The sequence below is a fragment of the Vipera berus genome, assembly GCF_964194415.1.
Source record: "Vipera berus genome assembly, chromosome: 5".
Taxonomy (NCBI): Eukaryota; Metazoa; Chordata; class Lepidosauria; order Squamata; family Viperidae; genus Vipera; species Vipera berus.
The window spans coordinates 72,563,153-72,591,067 of record NC_138207.1 but is presented as its reverse complement, the minus strand read 5'-3'; the positions used below and the strand labels follow the sequence as shown (position 1 = coordinate 72,591,067).

Below are 27,915 nucleotides of genomic sequence, written 5' to 3'. Positions count from 1 at the left end.
ATCAGGACAAACTGACATACTGTTTTTCACTAACAACAGAGATCTTAACAACCAAAATGGAATGTTGGGTTTAATGCTCAGAGCTTATGACTGCACTGAGATGTCCTATTTACTTTTTTTGAAAGCTGAAGACATCACACTGTTGAGTGTACAAAATCGGTTTTAAGCTTACCTCTTCTACAGTACTGTCTCCCATTTTACCGCCACTTTTCCCATGAGCTTTGAGTACCTCTCTCAGTCCAACACCTGCACCATGACGGATCTAAAAAACACCACCCCCAATATATTAAGATTCTGGAATTATAAGAATAGAATGTTTCATCACACAAGATTTATAGAAAAATATAGAAACACATATACACAACCCTATCTCTTTCTTTTTGCTCTTGGAGCATCTAACCAGAGTTTGCTGTGATGTCAAGAGAACACCGATTATCCCTACCCAAAATCTTACCTTCCATGTGACCTGATTTGCAGTTATTTTTAATGTCCTCCCCTTAGTACTTGGATTAAATACTCTGTGCAGATGCTAAAGAGAAAATATGTATCATGATGCACGTTTGTCATTCTACTGTCATAATTAGGAAGGGATACCTTTGTTATGACTATGGTTAAAGGAGAATTCAACTTACTACAAACATACAAAGGAGCAAAAAAAAAATCAGAACAGAGTAGATAAAACTGAGTGTTTGTCAAAAATTAAAGTCAAATGAAGGCATAACAAAATAAATATTAGTTTAGAACTATCAAAACAAACCTGGAACTTAGATGAAATCAGATGCAAAAAGAGGGTTGGCAGGTCCAAGGCTGCACTACTTTTCCAATACCCAATCCATCATTTTGTTTAGACATCTACCTAAAACTTAACGTTCAAACCACTAAAACATGCATGAAAATAGTTTGAAATAGTGGTTAAGGGCACCAGGTTAGAAACCAAGGAACAATGAGTTATTGAACTTTCCATAGAGTATGAATACAGCTGAATTATTGTACTGAAATGACCAGTAAACAAACTTGTTAACCAAACTAAAAAGAAAACTAAGAAAAATATAGATACTCCTGAAGTAATAACATAATAGCAATATTTGGAATGATGTTATGCCTTGAAGAGAGTTTATCAAGGAAACACTCATTTACAACCGATGGTGTTTCCATTAATAGAAACACTTGTTATAATTTGTTAACTATGTCATTAGGATATTTATGTGAGCAACTGCTCCAATACATCATCATCATTTTAGTCATTATCTATCCAGTGCAGGATGAGGGCCTCTTCTGCGTGTTTCCAACCAATACGGTCCTGAGCTTTCTTTTGCCAATTGGGCCCGCAATACTTTCTGATGTCGTTGATCCATCTTGTTTGAGGTCTCTCTTGTGGACGCTTTTTATCCAGTGGGATCCATTCTGACTGTCTTGGTCTACCTGCCCTCAGTTCTTCTTTCTACGTGACCAGCCCATTTCCATTTCAATTCTGTTACTCTCTTGATGATATTGTATACATTAGTTTGTTCTCTAATCCACGTGCAGGCCTTTCTAACTTGTCTCATAATGCCGAGCATGGAGCTCTTTGCGCCACTTGTAGCTTTTGTATTGAGGTTAGTGTCCATGTTTCACTAGCATATGTTAGAGCAGGTAGCACATGCTGATGAAAAACTTTCTCTTCAGGCACAGGGGGAAGTTGTTCTTGAAAATTATGCTTAGCTTGCCGAATGCCTGCCAACCACATTTAACACGCCATTCAATTTCCTTTACTGTATCACCTACCACTGAGAAGCTGGTCTCCTGTGTCTAGTTCCTCTCTCTCTCCATATATATACATATACATATACATATACATATACGTGTGTGTGTGTGTGTGTGTGTGTGTAGAATATAGAATCATCTCTTCCTTACAATCCAGTTATTATCAAGGACAGAGAAAGAAACATTTACCTCCCAGGATGGATCAAAGAGATCATTACACACTTCTTCACAAAAACTTTCCAAAGGCCATTCATTGCTCTAAAGGGGGGGAAAAATATGACTTATGATTGTAATTGAAGTTATGCTTTAAAAAGTGAGGTTATACAGCGATGTATTACCATTTACATTTGGCATAATCCTCTGAGCATGATTTGGGGGGAAAAAACAGTTCTATACAATAATGAAAGTAACTAATGTAAGGATTTAAGATATGCCTTGGGTTTAAAAATTCCTTCTCTAGTCCCAACCTCTTCCTTTCTCAAATGGACAGCTGAAGCAAGATCTCCCTGCTCACCACTCCCCATCTTGAGCCTCTTCCTTACCTTTAGCTCCTGAATGTAATGTTAGGGAAGGCCCAATTAGGCAGTCCTTGACTTATGATTGCAACTGATCCTGAAATTATGGTTGTTAAGTCATGGCAGTCATTAAACAGGTCACCATGTGACTGATTTTACAACTGTTTTTGTAGCGATCGTAAAGCAAAGCAAATGCCACAGTTGTTAAGCAAACATGGCAGTTGTTAAATGAATGCATTTTATTCAAAGAGCATTTTTTTTGCTCAACCTGGAAGTAAACAGTGGAAACTAGCCAAAAAATGCAGAAAATCTTACTTATATGATTTTTTTTTATTTTTAATTCCATTTATATCCCGCCCTTCTCCGAAGACTCAGGGCGGCTTACAAGCTTAGCAGTAGCCTTCATTCTATGTATATGCCTGCTTATTAGGGCTTTCACACACACACACCCCAAGCGGCATTATTACAAAGTCAGCTTAATTGCCCCCAACAATCTGGGTCCTCATTTTACCTACCTCGGAAGGATGGAAGGCTGAGTCAACCTTGAGCCTGGTGGGATGCGAACCTGCACTAATTGCAGGCAGCTGGTGTTACTTAAGGAGGCATTAGCCCACTGCTCCACCAAGGCTCTTTCTTGCGGGATGCTGCAAATGGCCATAAATGTGAACAAGTTGTCAAGCACACAAAATGTGATCATGCGACTAGAGGTGTGTTTGTGTGTGTCCAGCAGAACTCCACTGAGTTGTAACTCTCTTTTGGGGGACCCATCATAACTTCAAATGGTTGCTAAGCAACCAACAGTTAAGCAAGCTTTAAAGGATCTGAATTGGCATTGCATTAAGATGTGCCATTCAAATTGAGAAAAGCTTTTGCATTCCAAACTTCAGCATCCTAAACTTCCCTATTTTACTTTGATTACTATTGCTTTTAGCAGGAGAAATGTAATGTCTACCATGAGCGGGATTTAATGGAGAGTTTGCATGTTTTAAAAAGCAAATACTTCATTTTAAGTAATGAGGATGGATTTTCTGTCAATTAAAATTGTTATGATGACTTTCTGTACCTCTTCTGGAATATTATCAACTAAAAGTTTGGAGTCAGTTGCAGGTTGACTGATGATGACATTTCCAATTTTTCTTCTTTTTTCTTCTGGTTCACCATCAGCGCTGTCATTGCTAGAAAAGATATTGAAATCTTTGTCAAATACTTCCATAATGTTGATCACATTCCATCAGGGGTGTCCAACCTTAGCAACCTTAAGCCTTGTGGACTTCAACTCCCAGAATTCTCCTGCCTGGAGAAATCTGGAAATTAAAGTCCAGAAATTTTAAAGTTGCTGAGGTTGAACAACCCTGCATTATACTGGCTGTATTTATACTCCAAATAAATTGCTATGTTATTAAAATGGTTCATGTTAGGGAAAGTATATTATAAAGACATCAAATTATCATTAGCAAATGCCCGAATATGGATAAATCAGTTATAAGTACTGAGAATATTCCAATTATCAGAAATTTCTAAAAACTGAACAAGTAGAACTATAAATAGTAATAACAGCAGCAGCAACTGTAATAATTCTTAAGTGCTGCTTTACTCAATTTATGATTTATCATTACATTCTTGATAGTATTTTACTTCAGAAAATCCAACACTATTGGAAAATATGGTAATAATGGTTTGTGTTCTGATAGCTGGTTCATTATGTTAAAAACATACACAGAATAGGAGGTTGTCTCATTAACAGAATGAGTATTGAAATGCAATGATTTTGGTGTACATACTATAATTAAGGTCAGGGAAATAAGGCAAATTGAGAACAGTTGTCAAGAATTTTACCATCTTGATTAAAACAGGACAATAAGATGCAGGGTAACAGAAAGAGCTGAAAACAAGGAAAAGAAAATGGGCAAGGTAACTTCCCATAAAACCTTTTTTTTAAAGATACAAAATAAAGTAAAGATAGTCCTCGATGCACGATCACAACTTTCTGGCAGGCAGCTCTTATGCTCTCAAAAAAGCTGGCTGAAAAAGGCCCAAGTAGGATTTTGGCCAAGAGCATTTGCAGCATGGGACATTTACAGCCAGTTCCCCAAAACAAGAGGGACTTCTCTTTTCTCTGGCAGTTAGCTGCAAACGCCCATGTTAAAAATCCTGCTTGGATTTTGGGATGGACCTTTTTCAGGCAGCCCTCAGGAACCAGAGGAAGTTGTCTTAGTAGGCAGCAATGGCTTGCAACCTTCCCTTGTTTCCCAGTTCTGGGAAAGACAGCAGGGAAGATTGCAAATGGATGTCACATGATCACAGCAAACTGTCATAGATGCAAATGAGTTGCCAAGTGTCCAGATCGCAATCATGTGACAATGGGACTGCTGCAACAACTCTTAACTTTGGGCACGGAGTCAAAGGTCCCTGGCTGTATTTGTCAGCAAAAGAATCAACAAAGTTTCCTGTAATGTCTTTTGATTTAAGGAGGTTGGACTAGATGGCTTGAAAGATCTTTTTCAACTCTAGAATTTTTAAAATTCTATTTACAGTACCTTTTTTCATTGGTCTCTACTGCATCTTTCGATCTTTGTTTTGCAAACAACTTGGCCATTCTTTTAGCCTTATTCTTTTGTCTGCTACTCATTCCAGCTCGAAATTCTGAATCAATCAATTCCGCAGCTTGGAGAGTCTGAAAAGGTTCATAAATTTAGATAAATCCGAGAGAAGCAAATTTTCATTCCGTTCATGAAAAACAACTTTCTTTGCCCCTCCACCTCTTGTGGTAGCTACTAATATTTCTCCTAAACTTGCTGGCCCACCAAAGAAGTTGTATGGCTTTTTAGAGGAAGATGATCTTGAGATACAAAATTACACTTGTAGTAAAGTTTAGTAAAGATGATGTAAGACCTTTACTTGGAGCAAAGATCGGTGTTTTGATCTCACCAACCTGTTCTTTAAAGGACAACAGACGTCCCTCAATCTGCAAAATCATTTCTAATGATAATCTAAAGCAGTATTTATTGGCAGCTTACAAAGAAAAAAAAATCCACTGCGTAAGTCCATGCAGTCCAATAGCCTGAAGTTTTACCTACAGGTTGTTTGTGTACCAGAATCGATGAAGCTGGTGTGTAGTCCAAATCCTCATCATTGAACAAATCTTCTGTACTCATTCCAATTGCAGCTCCCATATCAAGGCCAAGTTTTTTTTGAAGCAATTTCCTTTGTCGGGCTATTCTTTCTTTAGGGTCCACTTCACCTTAAAAAAGGATACAGCCTATGTTCTGACAAAACGTGTCTATATTTTGCTGAAATAAATTCCTGAACACATTTTAAATCTAAAAGCCACCCCCCTCAAACCCTTAATAGCTGTTTCCTCCAGTGATCTTTAAAACAAAGAAATGTTGTGCAAAGTACACCAAATTGCTATTGCTAAGCACATTGATTTGTGATTTAAATTGTAAGCCGCCCTGAGTCTTCGGAGAAGGGCGGGATATAAATGGGATTAAAAAAATATATTTCCTGACTACTGTTATGTTTGGTTTGCAAACTATATTTCAGCTTTTATTGTTTGAAAAGAAAGACTCTCTCTCTTTAGAAGTGCTATTATGTAAGAACTGCACAATAATTTATTTTGCTGCTATGTTATATTTTTTTCAGGAAACTTAACATTTTCAAGGCCTTATTCCATTATTATCTTTGGGAAGCTTACCCACTACAGAAAAACAGAAAGTTGTGAAAAAGCTTCTTCACCAATTCATACGCCCCTAGATAAGGATAACAAAATATACCCAACTAATTAATTCAAAGATACAGGAAGAAGATTGTATTTAAAGTTTTATCTTCTATGAAGTGTCCTTCGAAACACAGAAGTTTTTATACAGAAAATGCAAGGTGTCTTTTCTGTTGCCCTCCTTCTGAGATATACCTGTTCCCCTTTCCCCTGAAAATTTGGTTCTCCCCCCCCCCCCAGAGCTTGACCTTAGTTTGATCATATTTTGTTGTTATTGAATAGTTGTTATTCCAGAAGTTTGAGTTTTTAACTATATTTTAGCCTTCATTTTACTGTGCGCCACCCAGAGTTGCATGGCCTTAGATACTGAATAATCTAAAAAATAAATATTCTGGTCAGTAAACGTAATAAGAACATTCATTCATTCATTCAAAAAAATGAAAAATAAAAGAACACCTCCAATGAAAAATTCATTAACTTCTCTCCCTCAGCTGTCTTCTGTGCTGCCCTTCTCTGCTCAAGAAAGTTGTGGAACTCTCTAGAACCCACCAGGGCTGAAGAGAGAACAAAGAATTTGAAAACAAAGCCTTATTTTTCTTTTCCACCAGCCAAGCCATCTCAAGTGCAATTAAAAAATTACTCTGCTAAAAGGAGAAATCCTCAATCTACTCTGATACATAATATGTAAAATCAATTTAGTGCAATAAAAATAGAAGAATCAACATTATTTCAATGTCATGAACAAATTTCAAATGAAATAATTTCCTATGACACAATGAGGAATTACTGAGCTTTGAAAAGAAATATCCTATGAACTATAAACTCTGTGAAGACTAATTCTGTCACCAAAGTCAGGAGCAGAAAAGGATTATTTAGTTTTTATGTGAGCAGGGTGAGAATTTAGTTCCAATCACTGATTTGATAAAGGAAATAAGATTCTGACAGTTGTGGTTACCTGAATTATTAAAGATGAGATAATGATTCAGTTAGCTGTAAAAGCACCTAACTAAACGTATTTAATCACAAGTGCAGAAAATGTAATTGTTTACAAATACAGGAAAAAGATATTGCTAAGTATTAAAGGAACAAGTACCAGATGTATCATCTTGAACCTCAAATTCAGCACCAGCAGACCCAAGAAGAGAAGCTCCATGCTTTAAAAGTCGACAAATATCAAATTTGTCAAAACGCAACCGATCAGCAGTAGAGGTGTCTTCCATCTGATTTTCACAGCCACGTTCTAGATAAGAGTTAGCAAAACACAATTAAGACATATTTTACTCTTTTACTAACATTGTAAATAATTACATTTGCAAGTAAGGTGAAGGAAGAGATAATGCTCCTATCATATACTTCCTAATTTCCCAATACTGTATGCCCAAGAAACACTTTTTTTTTAGTATTTGTTGTATTTCTTGCCCAAATGATTTCATTTATTACAATTTAAAAAGTAAACAGAAAGACAGCCTATTGCAAAGCAAAGCACTACACTTGTGCACCCAATAAAGCTTTAGGGACTCACATAAACACCCACGGTGTTCTTAGAAAATGAAAGTGGCAAGTTGCATGGTAATGTTTTTCGGGGGAGCCTGCCCACCTGCTCAGAAAAAAATAGAAAGACATACTGAGATGGTAAAGAGCATCAGGGGAACTTGGAGGCTGCTTGGGGGAGCAACCTTAGTGATTTGTTTTCTGATAAATGGGGGCTGGGATTATGCACCTGCATTATGTCAGTCATTCAAATAGTGTTTTCTCCATGCTCCCAATATGCCCCCGAGTCAAAAAAGGTGTAGACCCCAGATTAAACAGAAGAGTCCCCTTGTGTTGTGTTCTTCATTGACTTGCAAGCATGTTATTTAATTAAAAAGATGTTACAGGCAAGGTCTAGAAAAATTCTTAAAGATGAAATCCATATGCAGACTGTATTCATATATAAGCAGAATGTAGTACAGCTTCTCTCTAAAGCACCTTGCTTTGGTTGTGGAGTTGGATTCCATTCCGGTACATTTTTTACTATGGCTTCCACAGCTTGTCCAGCTGCAATGCGGGTATCCCAGTTTGTACTCCTTAAGTGTACCAATACCTTTAAGAAAATTTTTAAAAAGAGTTATTCACATTTCTTATCTTAAATGCACTTCATTTAATTCCCGACTAATATTGCGGCCAACGGTCAAAAATTTCTGAAGGATAAAAAGCTAATGGTTAAAAAAGGGTCTATAAATATACTTTTAAAGATTCCCATAAACTGGCATTTATTAAATGATAGTTTGAAAGTGTCAATATTGATTACTAAATTTAATAAGACATTTTTCTAATTATTTGGTTTGTACAGAAGTGTTTGCAGAAACTTAAAACATTTAATGATTATCATCAATTATACGGCTTTCTACATTTCATATTATTATTTTTTGCCAAAAATGGTTAAAATTAACCTAATCTTTTAATGATTTATAAATGGACCAACAAAGAAGAATCATTGTCTTTTAAGAACACAGATAATTGATTAGCAATACAAATGACTCAAGAATGGAAACACAGTAGCCCAATAAAAATTTCTGAAAAAAGTTCAGCACATTCAATATCAGTTCCAAGACAAATATGCATGGTGTCTAAAAAGTTATGTCCCCCCTTCAAATGGATGGGGCAGAATGTTCTGTATTTTGGGAAACATTTTTGGAGAAAATAATGCCATAATATTTGCTTAGAGGCACCCATATGATGTCTTGGCTTTTCTGAATCTAGCTCCCCAACAGACTCTAATCTCACCCATTTTAGAATATACAGTTGCAAGAAAAAGTATGTGAACCCTTTGGGATTACGTGGAGTTTTGCATGAATTGGCCATAAAATGCGTTCTAAACGTCATGTAAGTCACAACAATAGAAAAACACAGTCTGCTTAAAATAATACTACACAAACATTAGCTGTTGTCATGTTTTAATTGAACATAAGATGGAAACATTCACAGTGCAAGGTGGAAAAAGTATGTGAACCCCTAGCCTAATGACTTCTCCAAGAGCTAATTGAAGCCAGGAGTGAGCCAACCTTGACTCCAACCAGTGTGATGATATTGGATGTGTTGCTGACAGCTGTCCTGCCCTTTAAAAACACACACCTGTTTTGGGTTTACTGGTCTCAAGAAGCACTGTCTGATGTGAACCATGCCTCGCAGAAAAGAGCTCTCAGAAGACCTACGATCAAGAATTGTTGACTTGCATGAAGCTGGAAAGGGTTACAAAAGTATCTCCAAAAGCCTTGATGTTCATGTGTCCACGGTAAGACAGACTGTCTACAAATGGAGAAAGTTTAGCACTGTTGCTACTCTCCCTAGGCGTGGTTGTCCTGTAAAAATGACTGCAAGAGCACAGCGCATAATGCTTAATGAGGTAAAGAAGAATCCTAGAATGTCAGCTAAAGACCTACAGAAATCTCTGGCACATGCTAACATTTTTGTTGACACATCTACAATAAGGAAATCATTCAACAAGAATGGAGTACATGGGAGGACACCACGGAGGAAGCCATTGCTGTCCAAAAAAAATATTGCAGCACGTTTGAATTTTGCAAAAGAGCACCTGGATGTTCCACAGCACTACTGGCAAAATATACTGTGGACAGATGAAACCAAAACTGAGTTGTTTGGGAAAAACACACAACACTATGTGTGGAGAAAAAAAAGGCACAGCACACCAACATCAAAACCTCATCCCCACTGTAAAACATGGCGGAGGGAGCATCATGGTTTGGGGCTGCTTTGCTGCCTCAGGGCCTGGACGGATTGTTGTCATTGATGGGAAAATGAATTCCAGAGTTTATCAGGACACTTTGCAGGAAAACGTACGACCATCTGTCCGCCAACTGAAGCTCCTCAGAGGATGGGTGATGCAACAGGACAATGACCCAAAGCATACAAGTAATTCAACAAAACAATGGCTTCAACAGAACAGAATACACCTTCTGGAGTGGCCCAGTCAGAGTCCTGACCTCAACCTGACTGAAATGTTGTGGCATGACCTTAAGAGAGCGATTCACACCAGACATCCCAAGAATATTGCTACACTGAAACAGTTTTGTGAAGAGGAGTGGTCCAAAATTACTCCAGATCGTTGTGCAGGTCTGATCTGCAACTACAGGAAACATTTGGTTGAGGTTATTGCTGCCAAAGGAGGGTCAACCAGTTATTAAGTCCAAAGGTTCACATACTTTTTCCACCCTGCACCGTAAATGTTTCCATCTTATGTTCAATTAAAACATGACAACAGCTAATGTTTGTGTAGTATTATTGTAAGCAGTGTTTTTCTATTGTTGTGACTTACATGATGTTTAGAGCGCATTTTATGGCCAATTCATGCAAAAAACCACATAATCCCAAAGGGTTCACATCCTTTTTCTTGCAACTGTAGTTCTCAAAAAGCCTAGCACAGCTCTAAAGTTGTAGAAATTCTGCACTCCTGCTAAATAGGCCTATGTTGTATAAATTCTTTCATGAACATTTCCATGCGCTCCTTAAATTGGAATGCTCTTTCCGTGATAGAATGCTACAGAAAATGCAATTTGGCCTTTGAGAGGTAGGAATAAATCCAATAGTTTTTTTCCTCTGTTCAATCATGTCCAATTCTCGATATTGCTTAGCTAACCTCCTGCAGTTTTCTTAGCAAGGCTTTTTAAAAGTGGTTTGCCACTGCCTCCTTCCAAGAGCTGAGAGAAAGAGACTGGCCCAAGGTTATCCAACCGGCTTCATGCCTAAAATAGGATTAGAACTTATGGTTTCCTGATTTCTAGCTTGATGCCTTAATCACTACATCAAACTGGCTCTCTTATGCCCAGGGTTATATTGCTTATAATGACATCCAAAGCATTTACCTTAGCCAGGAGATTATTCAATTCATGTGGATGAAGTTTTACAACCTCCCCAAGTTGCTGGGCAGCTGCTTTCCTTGTTACTGGTGTTGTGCCAGTGTCCAATAAGATAAAGAGGCGATCAAGTCTGACAGAGGGGAAAAGATAAAACCATATAAAATATATATTCTGCCTCATCAATCTTAAAACAAAATACAATAAATACAATTAATCTACTACAATTGCCAACCAGACTTTGAAAGAACTCCAGCTGTTGTATTTCTTATATTTCACAAAAGTACCGTATTTTCCGGCGTATAAGGCGACCTGGCGTATAAGACGACCCCCCAACTTTTGAGGTGATTTTCATGGCTTAAAAAGTCGTCTTATACGCCGGAAAATACGGTATCATTTGGAAAGCTTATGAGAAAAAACTTACATGATTTCAAGTCAAAGGGCATTTTTTGTTCCAAGTTCCATCAAGTGGCGGTATACAATAGAGGGCCCACTTTCTATTATTCCATCTCTCTTTCTAATTACACAGGACTAGTTTTACAGAAAATGTTTTATTTGCAATAATGCGATCTAATATCTAAAGCTGATACCGGAACAAATGCAACTGACAAATGCAATTCTCAATGGATAACAGTACTGGTGGTTAGCTAATCCTTCTACTTCTAGTTGCCACTACAGGAAATTCTCGACTTACAACATTAGTTTAGTGACCGTTTGAAGTTACAGCAGCACTGAAAAAGGTTTTTCAATTTTATGATCATTTTTCACACTTACAACCATTGCAGCACCCCCAGAGTAATGGTGAACAAAATTTTATGCTTGGCAGCTGAATCATATTTATGACATTTGCAGTGTCTTGGGATCAAAATTTCATTTTGATGTATGCCGATTGGTGTACATTCAAAGTGACAATAAAGTTATCATCATCATGTGATCGCGTTTTATGACCTTCTGACAAGGAAAGTCAATGGGGAAGCCAGATTCACTTAACAACCATATTACTAATTTAACATCTGCAGTGATTTACTTAACAGCTGCGTCAAGAAAAGTCATAAAATGAGAAAACACACTTAACAAATGTGTCACTGAGCAACAAAAATTTGGGGCTCAATTGTGTTTGTAAGGATTACCTGTATACGTGAACACTTCTAGTGATGATTTATGTTAAAAACAAAAGAAAACAAAAAACAAGTCTCTGCTTTTAAAATAACTATTATAAAAACAAGGTACATATATAACACCCCCGCGCCCAAATCTTTGGGAACCATTTTTGCACATTTCTGCTGCTGCAATGTCATTAAGCAAACCAGAACCAAATATTTGGAGTATCATTGGGGAAGTAGAAAGATCAATTAGAAGACAGAAAAATTAGAGACATCTCTGTTCCACTCCAAAACAGATATTTTTTTGTCTTCTATTCACTATACTGTAATGATGCTTGATTTGGGGTTTTTATTAATTTTTTTCAAAGCTCTCTGGCTTTTCCATCTGGAGTTTGCTTTTGGCTTCTGAAATAAAAAGGTAAAGATGCACTCAAGCTGAGTGTAACTCCCATGACACACAGATAAAATCCAAATCATTTTCTTGGCATAAAATCTCTCTCTAAACAGAAAAATATCTGAAGATGGATCTGACTCAATACAATAGAATAGTTCTTAGCAGAGCAAGAACTGGATTCTATGATTAAATACAGACAATTCCACCAAGTGTCATCCTCTGAGTGTCTGTAAACGTAACATCAAATACAGAAGATGTTGTATGTCTTATTTGCCAACTAAATGCCACAAAAAGTGTTCAGTATTTACAGATACTATCTGCGAGAGTAAGACATTAGGATCTCAATAATAAACTGTTTTATTTCAGGACAAAAATATTAAAACACAAAAACGTTTTTGAGAATAGGTCTCTCAACTGAGAACACAATTTATAGAACCTTGTGGGATAATACATAAAGGTGATGCATTTATCTGAATACATCTGATCTATATCTCAGCACATTTTATTTTTTTAGTATTCTTTTGGTATTCTATCTCACATTACATTATCCTCCCCTATTTTATGTTCTATCATTTTATTCTATTTTACCTTACCTGATTACATTTTGCCTTACCTTATTCTATTTTATTCTATTTTACTCATTGTTTGTTGAAATGTTCAACTGACTAACCATGCTGGCTCAGGAATTCTGGGAGTTGAAATCCACGAGTCATAAAAGAGCCAAGGTTGCCTACCCCTGGCCTGGACTAATCAATAACGGCACATTTACTATTACAGTTTTCTTGGCAACAGTGTGGAAGTACAGGTGGTCCTCGCTTAATAACCACTCATTCAGCAACCGCTCCAACTTATGATGATCTTGGACGAGTGGTACTTAGAGCCAGTCTGAACTTGTGGCTGTTGCAGCGTTTTCTTGGTCATGTGACTGTGATCCAGGTGCTCGGCCACTCTGATTACAAGCTCAGCCAATTGTGATTACAGTCACAATATTGCAGCATCCTGCAGTTCCGTAATGACTATTTGTGACTTTCACTACCAGCTTCCAACAAGCAAAGTCCACCGGGAAGCTGGCAAGGTCACAAATGGCAACTATATGATGTCACACTTAGACAGCAATTTTACAATGTGTCACTTAGCAATGGAAATTTGTCCCAACTGCCATTGTTGTTCAAGGACTACCTATAGTTTTCTGTTGTTACTTTGATGTGGATTTTTTTTTGCTTTCCAGTAGCTTACAGGCATGGAGGCATGCCCAACACAATACTAATCAAACTCAAGCCTGCTTAGGTTCTGAACTAAGACATGTTTAGCCAGGTGCTACTACCTGCTGACGGTCTGTGGGATGCATTTTTTTATTTCACATATTTCCTTTCTAAAGCTTCCAAGACAAATTTGGCCTGATCTTTTCAAATAAAAGTTAAATGCATAGCTGCCGAGTAGTATAAAGTGCAATTAATTGAACCTTTCCAGTTTTCTAAACTTTAGAAGTTTAAAAACTTGAATACGGTTTATCTTTTCCCATTTTCTTCTAGCTCTTTTTAACAAGTTGGACTAATAAAAGCTTTTGCAGAACAAAAATTATGGGACAATTAAAAATTAAACTGCTACTAATGTTGTTTGTCAGTTTTGAATGTCAAGAATCAATTACAAAGGCAATTTCTGCTCACTAAAGGCTTATTTTAGTTTTGCGTTCAACATTCCTTTGCATTTCTCCATACAAAAACCATTTGTAATTACTGTTGTTCTTCCTAATTCTTCAAATCCTTCGTGTGCGATCTATTCACTCCTAAATAGCTGTAAATATTTCCCTTTTTTTGGCTCTGACATGTTTCAAGATTGGGATGGTTTTCGGTAGGAGATGCTCTGTTACTCTTTGCTACCAAGGCAGTTAAAGAATCTTACATACATCCCAACAAGTCATGAATGGAAGTAAGAAGTGAGGTAGGATTACAATTTGCTTGTTCCAGAAATACCATGAAACAATTACGTACTGAAACAAGGGTTGACAATATATATTCCTTTTTAAGGGACATTTGAGAGCCCATTGCAGGGGTGTCAAACTCGCAATGTCACGTGATGTGTTGTGACTTTTTTTTGCCATTGCCAGGAATGGGATGGGCGCGGTTTCACCATGACAGATCTGGCCTGTGGGCTGGCAGTTTAACACTCCTAGCCTATTGCTATTCATATTAATATTATTCAAGTATATTGGTCCTTGGTTTTGTATACTACTTATTGCTTCAGTGTTATTGCATTTTTATAAGAAACTCAACATTCACTGGGACCATTTAACTTGAAATGGTAGACTATCACTGTATCTTTATTATCTCTCATAGTCATGTCCATTATAGTATGCTTATAATAATCCCAGTAGAAATTGAAAATATATACTTAAGGACAAATTTCAGACGCAAGCTTGTACTACCCTCAAATCATGTCATTATAATAGTTATGAAAAAGTCGGCAAATTAGATTCTACGTTCCTTCATAAAAAAATTTCTTGCTGTCACACAAGAAAAAATGTAGAGGAAAAATTAAACTCAGAAACTAGATTCCATGTACTGCTGGATGCCCTCTATAAAGGTATCACCTTATAGAGTGGATACAAATGAAATAAAAAATGTCTTATAGAAGTAACAGCAGCATGTGCAATTTAGAATCACATGGTTTTAAAAGATAAGATGCTGAAATATGCATTATTCAATTGTTTACAATAGGCCTATTATCTCACTCCAAGTCACAATCTCAATGAACAATGAAACACAGTATTAAACAATAGACCACACAATCACTTTTATTTTGGAGAAGTAATAAAGCCACAGTCATACAGGAGGGAAAACTGTGCATGCTGCCTTGAGCTGCTCAATGAAAGGCAAACAATTAATAAATATTTTAAAATTTTAAATGTATTAAAATGTGTGCATAAACTATTAGCCCAGAAAAAAAAGATGTGGCTGCTTTAAAAGTTTAAAGATAAATTCTTCATATTATTGTACTGCACATTCTAAAGCAACTGTTTGGAAGACTTGCACAGCTCTATTTTCTATCTTGTCACCTGCCAACCTGCCTATTATGGGGAACAGTTTGTACCTGTGTATTATTGGAATAAAGACTTGCTTTTTGGTTACATTTATCAAATGGTGCTTATTTTCCTAATAGTGATCCTTATTTGCTTATGTTACAAAAATGTTTCCATTAAAGTATTACTATAATTTGATTTTCAATGTAAAATAAAAGGTCTAAATTTGCAAGACAAGAAAAGGCTTAAAGGAGCACAAGAAAATATTTACAAAGTAACATTTTGAAGAATTATACACATTCAGTACTAAGATGACTTGCAATTCTACCATGGATTTTTGTTTCCCTAAAAGAAATGATGGAACGCAACAGGAAACAAAACTAAATAATCCACTGCTTGGATGCTCTAATCAGAAATCCTAAAGAAAACAAGGCATCACAGAGGAACATCATAGAGATTTTTAGCCAGAAGGCTTTTGTTTGGACTTAAAGAAACAAAGAGCTAAACGTCTAATCTGATTTTAAGCTCCATGAAAGTAGTTCTTGAATTAAAACAGTAATTAGAACCAGAATTTCCATCGTTAACTGATGTGGTTGTAAAGCATGATTATATCATTTAGCGATAGCAATCCCAGGACTCCCAGTTGCTGTCTTTAACTGAATCCCACCAGCCATTAGACAACCACCTGCTTGGTCCCTTCCAATCCTAATCTGGGAGTAGAAGATAAAGGTCAAAGGTGGCCTCCTCATTAACCCCCACCTACCCACCTATTCCTCCTCCATCTCTGCTCTTTTGGGCTCTTATAGTCTGCCACCTTTGTTGGACTTGCGGCCTTGTACTCTGCTCATCCTGGACTCATTGACCCTGCCACTTCTAGCGAACCTTTGGCATCTTCCTCCCACTGCTAACAAGGGGAGACAACCCCTTTGAAGCATCCTGAGAATGACATGTGATTTTTGAAGAACAGGGTGAGAGGCCTTGGGAAGGAGGCATGGTCAGCAGCTGCTTCACATAGAGCCAGGCCAGACACCTATTGTCAGCAGCAGCAGGAAGTTGGTGAAAGTCAAGTGGAGGTGGAAGAGCCAGTGAGCGCAGGATGGCAAGGCCATCAGGGGTGACAGAGAGCATGGCAAAAAGGCTGGCAAAGCAAGCAAAGCCTTATGACTTTGCACTGTCATGCTGGGATAGCTGGTTACAGTGCTGAGCTTGAGATGGCACTCCTTAGAAGCAGCACTGAGGTTGAAATAGAAGCCTGATTGGGTCTACTACGACAACTTGCCATGGCCAACTCGCCACGGCCTACTTACCATAGCCCATTTGCCATGGGACAACTTGTGAGACAGGAATTACACTATTAGCGAAGAAATAGTAGAACAGAATCATTAAAGAAAGGATGCCAAAGGAGGGACAAATGAAATGTGAATGACAAAAATTGATTTTTAAAATTATTTTAAGTAATTAAATTGAATTGTTGAATTGTCCCGTGGCAAGTTGACTGCGAAGAGTTGTCCGATTCTGGGCCCCATGGGCATCCAGCTGAGATTTCTAAGGGTCCCAGACTTCTATTTCAATCCCAAAGCTCCAAGGAATGAAGTGCTGCTGTGCAGGGCAGCCAAAAGGGAAGAGATGGGGGAAGATTAGGGGTAGGGGAGGGTTGAAGTATCCCTGTGGTTACGAGTGTGGGCAGGCACCAGAATTTTGATCCTGTAGCTGTAGGTGTGCTGAAACAACTGCAACTTCGGGGATCAGGCTTAAGCACCATTCCTTCAGTGAAGACTAGCTGTATTACAAAAGAGATGGGTACTATGCAACAAAACAAAAACCTTATTAAAGTACCATTAGTTAGAGAAATTTACTAATGCAACCAAATGAAAACTAATTTCCCTCTTATTATGTAGATATGAATAATCAGCTACCTACAGGAACAGGCTTCGACTCAACCCTGACAAGACTGAGTGGCTGTTCGTGCCGGCATCCCGGGAAATTCCGATTATTCCATCATTGGCCATGGGGGGTGAGCTATTACCCCCCGTAGATAGGGCTCGCAACTTGGGGGTCCTTCTAGATTCACAGCTCTCTTTGGAAGAGCATATTGGAGCTGTGACTAGGGGGGCCTTTGCCCAGGTTCGCCTGGTGCGCCAGTTGCGGCCCTATCTAGACCGGGATGCCTTGCGTACAGTCACTCATGCGCTCGTGACCTCTCGTCTGGACTACTGTAATGCTCTCTACATGGGGCTGCCCTTGAGGTCCACCCGGAGACTTCAACTGGTGCAGAATGAAGCCGCGCGAGTTGTCTTGGGGGTTTCCCGATACTCCCATGTTACACCTTTGCTCCGCGAGCTGCATTGGCTACTGGTTGCTCTCCGGGTGAGGTTCAAGGTCTTAGTGATGACTTACAAAGCCCTTCATGGCATGGGTCCGGATTACCTACGGCAACACCTGCGGCCGGCGTCAACTTCCCTCCGTCCAGTGCGCTCCCACAGAGAGGGCCTCCTTAGGGTGCCGCCGATCAAAGAATGCCGATTGGTGGCCCCCAGGGGGAGAGCGTTCTCTGTGGGCGCGCCAGACCTTTGGAACCGCTTACCGGTTGAGCTCCGGATGGCCCCCGACCTTCGCTCCTTCCGACGCGATCTTAAAACCTTCTTTTTCGAACAAGCTGGCCTGGTCTGATGGGATGGGGTTGGGTTTTTATAAATAGCTCTAATTTTAAGATGTATTAATTATTATGGGCATAATGGTTTAATCGCTTTTAATTTTTGTATTCGGTTTTTTACTATGTATTGCCCTGTTCACCGCCCTGAGTCCCTCGGGAGAAGGGCGGTATACAAATTAAATTATTAAATTACATTAAATTAAATTACTATGTTGCCCAAACTTATTACTACACTATTAGGCCAAATTTCAATAGTACATAGAATATATGTTATTTGACTACAGGGCAGAACAAGTAATAGTTAAATGTGATGAATTCGACTATAATAACCTTTGAAAGACTTCTGGCAATCACAAACACATGCAAGATTTTATATAGGCTTATGATCTACTTAATAAAATAGCATTAATAAAATAGCTTTGAAAAGAATTAAAACATCTCTAGAATTTGGAACATACTTCGGGAGTTTTGTTTTTTAAACTGTAAAACCAATCCCATTTTAGACTGACTTTTTGTTCTGGATCTGATCAATTTTGATGCTATTTTAATAACTTAAGCAGTTTGCATGGGGAAATAGATCCTAAAAAAAAGAAGCAATTCACTTCTGATTAATTCCACAGAAATTGTTAGGTTTCTCCCCACCCCCTTAACACAGTACAAAACACAGACATCAAGACTGCCTTTATTTTTCTCACACAAAACTATTTCATTGTACAAAATTATTCCACTCCATAACTGTAAGTTTGCAACCATTTCTATTCTTATTTAATCTATAAATTTATATTTCTATGTTGGTAGCATTAAAATTTTTTATATTTGTAGCATTATATTTTCTTATCTTAACTATTACTTGTTTACATCTTTCCTTATTATAGTTCCTCTATTTTGGACTACCCTTTCTGCTCATACAATTAATATGTTTATCCAGCACAAAGAGTCCCATAGAACAGGGCTTTTCAACCTTTTCACCCATTGTACCACTTTTAGGATATGGCAATATCCGAGTACCACCAGTTGCCTTGCAAGGTGTCAAAAACTTAATGACACCCCCCCCAAAAGGAAAAAAAGTACAGGTAGTCCTCACAACAGTTTGTTTAGTGACTGTTCGAAGTTACAATGGCACTGAAAAAAGTGCCCCCCAAGCCACAGCCAAGCAAGACACCTGCCTGCCCACCCAGCGGCACTCTTCCTCCTGTCCGAGGTTTTCATTGTTGTGAGCATTTCTGTTGAGGATTGGCAGCGGGGGTGGGGTGGGGGTGCTTAGTTTTTATTCCCCCCCTTCTGTCTGCTGGGTGGTTGCAGCAGGCTTTGGTCACTTCACATGACCCTGGGACACTGTGACCATCATAAATATGAATCAGTTGCCTAGCATATGAATGTAAATCACAAGACCCAGGAGATGCTGCAATATTCCAGCTGATCGGCGCTTCTTCTGGGCTCAGCATAAGCGCCAGGATCAGCGCCGAGCTCCAGCTGGAGCCTGGCACTGATCCTGGTGCTTCCGCTGAGCCCTGACAGCCCTGCAGCTCCAGCCATTTCTCGCTCAGGTATCTGCGGTGTTGCCACCAGTTCAGCTCATTACCCTCCCCCGCTACCACTTTTCTAGGATGGTCGCGTACCACCTGCCAGGTGCCAAAGTACCACAGGTGGTACCCGTGCCACTGGTTGAAAAACCCTGCCATAGAATTCACTTTTTTATTCAAATGGACTATAATTGCAACTATTTTATAACATACACAGATTAACATAATTACTTGTAGCTATCACTACCTATAAAAATTGTATTACTTATTTTGATGAGAAATGTTTATAAAGGTTTACGTTTGTCAGAAAAAAAAATCCAACAGGGTATTCTAACTGTCCGTCACCGTGGGTTGAGATATCATCAATATGCTGATGATACTCAGCTATACATCTCTATATTTGGCGACCAAAGTGATACTATATCTGCCCTCTACCGATGTCTATAGGCTATAAGGATCTGGATGACGGACAACAGATTGAACCCTGACTAAATTGAGTGGCTTTGGGTGCATGGATCTGAGTATTTGTCATCCTTAGTTCTGGATGGGGTTTCACTACCCTGTCAGACCCAGTTCACAACCTAGGGGTTCTCCTGGACTCACGTCTCCTGCTCCAAGAGCAGATGACAGGCATGACCAGAACAGCATTTGCACAGTTCCAGCTGGTGCGCCAGTTGTGATCTTTTCTGGATCTTTACTTAAGCCCTGGTCATCTCTCACTTGGACTACTGCAATGTGTTCTACATGGGGCTACCCTTGAAGTCAATTTGGAAACTTCAACTGGTGCAAAGAGCAGCAGTTGAGAGCAGAGACAAATACATTTAACAAGATTAATAAATTGGAATTTCGTTAAGTACATATATTAATCCTATAAATTTCATCAATTTCCATCTGAGTGCAAATACAAAAAATTGAGTTAACAAACTTTTGTGTAATATACATTCCTTGTTCTTCTGTGGTCTTAAACGTTCTTTTCTCTCATTTCCAGTAATGCCAAGTTGTCCAAATCTTTCTCAATCTATTTGTAACTCTGTCTTACTTTTCAAAAATTCTACTTTCAGTTTTTGTTTTATTCTCCAGCCAATTGTGCTTCAATTTTCTTAACTACTTTCATATCTTGTTTATTCCTGCAAATCCATGTCCTTTTTAAAAACATTCAAACTATAAGCAAGTGTTGCCAAATTCCTCAAACAATTTCTGCAACAAATCTGGTGAAATGCTTTAGCTGGACTACCTGTTCTAGTGAATCTTACTGTCCTCCTAATTTGGCAGCTTTTCTTCTGGTTGCCATTATAAGAAAGTGAAAGTACATCAATTACAACAGCAAAAGTAAATGATTACTATTTTTCTGTTTTGTTTTTGTCTGAGACACTTTAGTCCCAATTAGCTCTCTATACCGGTAGTTACAGTCACACAGTTTAGCTTATTTTATCCTTATTTTGTTAAAAATCCATCAATTATCTACTGTCATTAATAATAAACAATTACCATTCCCACAAAGGTCTAATTATTATTAGTCTAATTACTTTCGCTATTTGCTATTTGCAAAGGTGTTTTTGTCAGAATCATTTCTTTTGTTTTCTAAAATTACTGTCTCCTTTATCCACCTAAAACTTTCTTAAATCCCAATCTTGTTGACCTTTTTGCTTTTAAATTAAAATCCTTTAAGGTAGCATTTCCTGCTCTCTTCTTTCCAAGAGAAGGCAAATCTTTTGATTTTTCCTGTTGTTCAGAATATCTTTGTTAGATTTTATTTAGATGGGATAACTTGGAAAAGGCGATTCTTACTTTTCAACAGCAGAGATTCAGACTGAACTCTAATTCAGAAAGCAAGGGATTTTTTTGTAAAAATTTTAATAAGACTGGAGGAAATATAAATGAAAGTTACAATGACTGTTGTGCCCAAACAAATGCTACAAAATATACAAGCCACAAAAAAGGATTCATGTTGGATTCTAAAAGTATTAATTTTTTTAAAGTCTTGGCCTAACTTTGGATTGTAAATGCTTATTGTACAATATAAATGGAACAATTGCTTCTCAAAAAAGAAAAAATAAATTTGAAAAAGATGAAACAGGATGTATTGGGGGAAAAATACAAACATGAGTCAGAAAAATCTGGGTGAAGAATTTATTTCAGCAAGAATGAAATAAAATAGAGTTCTTTTGTACATTAATCCAAAACAACTTAATTGATGATCAAGAATGGATATGGTTTGGATTTGAAGACTTTGGCTATTAATGTTTATGAAGTGGAGATGCTAGCAAAGACTTTTTCAGATCTCAATCCAGTGACTTCAACTTTTAAAAGGAAAAATGGATCTTTTAGGTGGAGACTAAATGAGATGTTGTTACAAAAAGAAATGGTAGTGGAGGATTGTAAAAGGAACTTAAAGGAATTTTTTGAGAACAATCTCAATAAAAGTACAGGAGAAAGAATTGTTTGGGATGCAGTAAAAATTTTGTAAGGATATTTTATACAATGTAAATTCAAAAAAAAGAAAGGCAAGATAAAATACAAATGATTTGGGATGAAATACAAAAAGGATGAATAATTTAACAATCCCCAGGGATAACAACTCTTACTCATCAAAATAAACTTTTAAAGAGGCAATTATCTACAGTATGTTAATAGTGAGAAAGATGGAAATAAAGATGAATTATGAAAAACAGAGAAGGGAAATGGGTGGTATATAAGTTGCAAAAAGATGGTGATATGAAAGTTACAAGAAGTCTGTAATAACAGATAATGCAAATATACAAAAAGTGTTTCATCAAGAAATATTCTTGGAAAAATAGGATGAATACTTGCATAAACAAAATATATGATTAGAGAGAATCAAATTTTGAATGGGCCTGTAACAATAAGGGATCTGTGTGAAACTATTTAATGGGGTAAAACAGGAAAGGCATCTGGTCCAGATGGCTGCCAGCTTCTTACTATGTTTTGAGGATAAGCTTTTGCAACCTTTAGAATAAATAATGAATATTATTCAGCAGATTCTTGATAGCTGGGAAGAAACTAATATAGCAGTAATACTTAAGAGGCACAAGATTTGATTTTAACAAGAAATTACTGACCAATATCCTTATTCAACAAAGACTATTAAGTTATTTTGCCACAATTTTAGTTGAGAGGTTGAATTTTGTAGGACTTTACTCCTGAAGATCAATGTCAGTTTTGACTTTAGATAATTATGAGATAATATTGGAAACATTTGGAATATTTTGCAGTACTCAGAGCAACATAATGAAAAATAAAGCTGCAGGGATATTCTTAGATGCAGAGAAAGTCTCTTGTCAGTTTGAATTGGATTTTCTTGTTTTGAGTTCTGGAACACAGGAACGTTGGAGATGATGTTATTAAATGGCAAGATGGATTTATAACTCACAAAAAGCACAAATAATTGTTAATGGAGAACTGAAAGAAATTTGACTCCTTGGGTGAGAGCCAAAGAGTGGGATTGGTAATGTATTTGTAGTAGTGTGTATGTTCTTTGATAAGTGGGGTGAGCAATAGCTGGGTAACCTGATGGTGCTGAGAGTTAGTGAAGCTAAGGTTCCTTGGGGTGCCCAGCTTCCCCTCCCAGAGATGAATGAAAAGGAGAGGTTCCTGGTGTTGAAGGGGCAGGACTTCAGGATAGGGCTGCCATGGGATGTGTGTGGAGGTTATGGTTGAGATAGGCAAGGGGAGATATACAGAGGGAGACAAGGAGTGGACCACTCCTGGGGAACACAAGACCATTGTCTTACGACAGTTTTGTCTTTCAGCTTCTTGGTTTCAACCTTAGGGCCCAGTCAGCAGACCTTCAGAAGTTCTGACTTCTGGCTGTTGCTTCTAAATGCCAGGATGGTCTGTAATAAGTCCTTCCTCATTAGTAATCAAATCACTGTCGAGAGGGCCAACCTGGCATACCTCACTAAGACCTGGTTGAGTCAGAAGGGGGGGGGTTGGCCCTTTTGGAGATAAGCCCAACTAGGGTTTGGGTGTGGCATCAGCTGAAACCCCACAGCAGAGTGCGGGTGTGTGACAATTGTCCTCTATGAATCCTTATGGCTTACAGGGGCACTACATCACAAGTCAAGTGACATTCATGGCTAGACGGATCTTTCATAGCTTTGTGTTGTGGGCCAGATGCACCTGTTTCTAGATCAGGAGATTCTATTCAGTCGCTCATGCCCTGGTCACCCCCAGATTGAATTACTGTAATGTGCTCTAATGGGCTGCATTGAAGAGTATCCGGAAACTTCAACTGTTGCAGAATGCAGCAGCGCACACAGTTATGTGTGCCTCTAGAATGGCACACGTTATACTTCTGCTCCACATGCTGCGCTGGCTGCCAGTTTGTTTCCAGGTGTAATTCAAGGTGCTAGTTTTGACATTTCAAGTCCTTCATGGCACAGGATTGACTCTCCCTGATTACATCAGCCCATCCCACTAAATCCGGCAGGGAAAGCATGATGTGGGTAGCATCACAAGGGACTATGTTTGATGGGTAGTAGGAGACGAGCCTTCTCTGCTATGGCACCTGCTTTATGAGACATTCTCTCCCCCACCTAAACTAGATTAATTCCATCCATTTAGAAAGTCCCTCAAGACTTGGCTACATTGTTGAGCTTGGGGGTTCCAGAAAATCAGCAACATTTTATGCTGACTCCCCAATTGTGGTTGATGTGCGTACTTACTTTCATATATGTTTGTGATCTGTATACTTTATTTAACATTGTAATTTTAACAATTATCCACCTTTTGTGATTATTTTTATAATGAATGTTTCTATATTATTGTTTTATTTGATTGTTAAACACTCCCCAGTCATTTTTGGTGACATGGGCGGCTATATAAATATAATAAAAATAAATAAATAAAAATCTTGCAAGAAGATTCAAAAAGAGCCAAGCAAGGATGCCGGCTGTTTCCATTCTTGTTTATTTTAGTTCTTGAAGTACTCAATAGACCAAAGGCCGGCAACCCGAAACAGTGAAAGAGCCACTCGGAACCGGTTCCCTCAGAAAAGAAAAAACTGGGAGCCGCAAAGAAGGGTGCGCATGTGTGCGCATGCGCACGCATGCGCAAAACAACAGGCTCCAACTCTTCCCCCCAGGAAACGAGAGGTTCCGGACCGGTTTTCACGCCGCCTTCCAGCTGCTGCCACTACTGCTGCAAACTGGAAAGGGCGATTCATAGCTTCGGAAGCCCCCTAAGCAGGAAAGTGTGTCCCGATGAAGCCTTTTCCTACCAGGCTTTGCTGAAAAACCCCACATCGTCCAGGGCCCCCGTGATCGCCCAGAAGTGACCCAACAGTTAGCACACCTTTCTCGGCCTGCAAAACGCCACAAGCGCAGCAAACGCCCTCTCCGAAGGGAACCTGGAACCCTTCCGCTCCTTAAACCCAACGATTGGCGAATGGCGTCAGCTGGTCTTCTCGCTCCTTTCCCTCCCTCCCTCCCTCCCTCTGCCGCCTGCCATTCCCACGTCACCTTTACTCCTCGCCTTTACCTTTGCTAAGCCTGTCCGTGACGAGTTTGAAGAGGGTGCAGGCAAATTTCACGAGGCCGCGCTTGCACCACTTCACACACCTGCTCATGGCTCCCGAGGAGGAAGGGCCCGGCTTCTCTTCTGCTAGCTAGCCCAAAAAGTCCTCGCCAACTTCGAGAGCACAAAACTCCCAACTGAAGCCAGGTGGGGGGAAAGGGAGGCGGCCCTTTCGCTGCCACTTCCCCGGACGCCGGGCTTCCTGTGCGAAGCTTGCAGCCTTGGGAGGCACCTGCGCGGCAGCGGCGGTGAGTCTCCCTGGTGACGGGCGCTGGGTTGCGGTGCCGTTTTCAGCCCGGGCACCGCCAGAGCCGCCTGAGCGCCCTGCCCCTCCCCCCAGGGCCTCCAAACCGCTGCCGCCGGTTTGGAGATCATGTCTGACGAAGGCGGAAACTGCAAACAGGACGGTTAAGGTTTGGAGAGCTGCACGTGCAGGTCTCCAAACCGCCGCCGCTCATTTGGAGATCTGCTGCCACCGTCAAACATGGACGAAGGCGGAAGCTCTGCAAACGGGACGGTGGTGGTTTGGGGAGCTGCACAGGTCTCCAAACCTCCGGCGCCCCGTTTGGAGAGCTGCTGCCTTCTTCCGCGTTTCTTTCAAATGCAGACGAATGCAGCAGCTCTCCAAACGGGGCACCGCCTTCGTCCGCATTTGAAAGAAACGCGGAAGAAGGCAGCAGCTCTCCAAACGGGGCGCCGGAGGTTTGGAGACCTGCGCAGCTCTCCAAACCTCTGGGGCCCCGTTTGGAGATCTGCCGGCTTCGTCCATGTTTGAGGAAGCCAGCAGCCCTGCAAACGGGGAGGAGGAGGTTTGGAGAGCTGTGCGCGCAACTCTCCAAACCGCCACCGGCCGTTTGGAGAGCTGCTGGCTTCCTCAAACATGGACGAAGCCGGCAGCCTTGGAAATGGGGCGGAGGAGGTTTGGAGAGCTGCGCGCGCAGCTCTCCAAACTGCCGTTGCCCCGTTCGGAGAGCTGATGCCTTCGCTGGCATTTCTTTTGGCCCCGAAAGGCATCAGCTCTCCAAACCTCCGCCGCCCCATTCTCTCAATGGGACTTTTTTGCAGAACGGCAGAGGAGGCCTGGGAGCCGCATGAGACGGCTTAAAGAGCCGCATGCGGCTCCGGAGCCACGGGTTGCCGACCCGTGCAATAGACACATAAGACAAGAATCAAGAGAGTGAAGTTTTAAAAAGTAACTTACATGCTAAGGGCATTAGTGGATGACCTGATATTAGTTTTGGATGATCCAATAGAGAGAATATAAAAATTAATGGGAAAATTAAAGGACTCAGCAGTTAAGATTAATAATCAAAAGATGAAATGTTAACATGCAATATAAAATTAGAATGTTGAATAGAACTGATGGATAAAATTGGTTTTAAGAGTGAAAAAAAATACTTAAGTGTAACTATAATATAAAATTGTATGTTATTTCTAAATAATTATATTGTAACACAGAATGAAATTAAGATTTTAAGATGGGAGAAATTAAAACTGTCTCTGTTACATAGAATCTCTGTTTAAAATGAATGCTTTGCCAAGAATGTTTTTGTTTCAGACAATATCTGATTTGGCAACTGATATACCATTTAAACAATGACAAAAAGATACATCCAAGTTTATATAGCAAGGAAAAAAACCCTCAAAAGGTAATTTAAGTTATTACAAGATACAAAGGAAAGAGGAAGATGGTTTACCGGATTTGAAACTGTATTTTGCAGCTGGATGAAAGAAGGGATGTTGCTGAGAAACAAGAGACTTTGAGTTAGAACGTCATAACCTGAGCTTTGAATGGCTTGGATATTTAAGGCACACTAAATTAAAATCAAAAGGGACTTTAAAAATCATTTTATTAGATATGCCATACTGAAAATATCTAATAGATATTAAACCCAGATAGTGTCCAAAAACTTCTTTGTGGACCTCAGTTCAAGAAGCATATCATAAAAGAGAAACAACAGGTAAAGATAAATGGTTCATGTACTGGGAATTATAGAAAAAATATCAAGAGGAATTTAAAATTAAATCAAGAAAAGAATAGCAGAAGGTATGCCTAAAAGCAGATATAGTTGTCAATGGTTTTCTCATCAGAAAGATTTAAAATGGTAACAAGACTTATGGTATGCAGCAAAGTAGGACAGAATTCAAAGTACAAATTGTGTGCTTGCTGGTGATGAATGTGTAATTGCTAAAATGCATAAATTCTTGTTGAAATGTAAAACAGAGGAATAATAGTTTAAACAATGTATGACAAAGTAGGCGAAGCACTTTGGTTGTAACATACAGATGGATCAATGGGAAAATATGTGGTTAACAGGATGGAATTTACTTTAAGATCTTGAAGAATTTTAATTTTAATCTTTAAGACATGGGGAGACCTGGCCCATAAAAATCGCCAGGAGTCAGACATGACTAAATGGATGTCATCATGATCATGATCTTAAAGAGTTTTTTTTATATATAAAATGAGGTATATTCCAGAGAAAGTATCTATAGTAAAATATATAAAGGCATTGTTTTCATCCTAGCATTTTTCCTGCAACTGCTGGGATTGCTTTTTTGGATCAAATGAACAATTGATCAATGGCTTGTTGCCCAAGCTTAAACTCATGAGCTGAGAGTGACTGGACCAAAGTCACCAAGCTGGCCTTTCATGCCTAAAGGCAGGACTAGAAAACACAGTCTCTTGGTTTCTAGCTGGCACTTTAATCACTATACCAAACTGGCTCTCTATAAAGACAGTTTAAATGAATATTGGAAATGTGAAAAATATGAACATTCTATCATACTTGGTGGATATGGAAAAACAAGCTAAAAATATTTTTAAAATGTATCAAACTATTTTCACTTTTGGTAACTGAA

The 27,915-nt window shown here is 38.9% G+C and overlaps 1 protein-coding gene across 2 annotated transcripts in view; it reads right to left on the bottom strand.

Moving 5' to 3' along the window:
* BTAF1 (B-TFIID TATA-box binding protein associated factor 1) overlaps positions 1-27,915 on the bottom strand; it is a 69,798-nt gene that overhangs the window by 39,863 nt on the left and 2,020 nt on the right. The window contains exons 2-9 of one of the 2 annotated variants that reach the window (XM_081328876.1): positions 10,836-10,959; positions 7,942-8,056; positions 7,067-7,213; positions 5,336-5,499; positions 4,796-4,932; positions 3,322-3,433; positions 1,933-2,001; positions 173-262 (exon numbers count right to left, since the gene is read on the bottom strand). In XM_081328876.1, coding sequence (XP_081185002.1) covers positions 173-262; positions 1,933-2,001; positions 3,322-3,433; positions 4,796-4,932; positions 5,336-5,499; positions 7,067-7,213; positions 7,942-8,056; positions 10,836-10,959 — 958 coding nt within the window. The remainder of the gene's footprint in view (positions 1-172; positions 263-1,932; positions 2,002-3,321; positions 3,434-4,795; positions 4,933-5,335; positions 5,500-7,066; positions 7,214-7,941; positions 8,057-10,835; positions 10,960-27,915) is intronic. The other variant, XM_081328877.1, reaches the window with a different exon arrangement.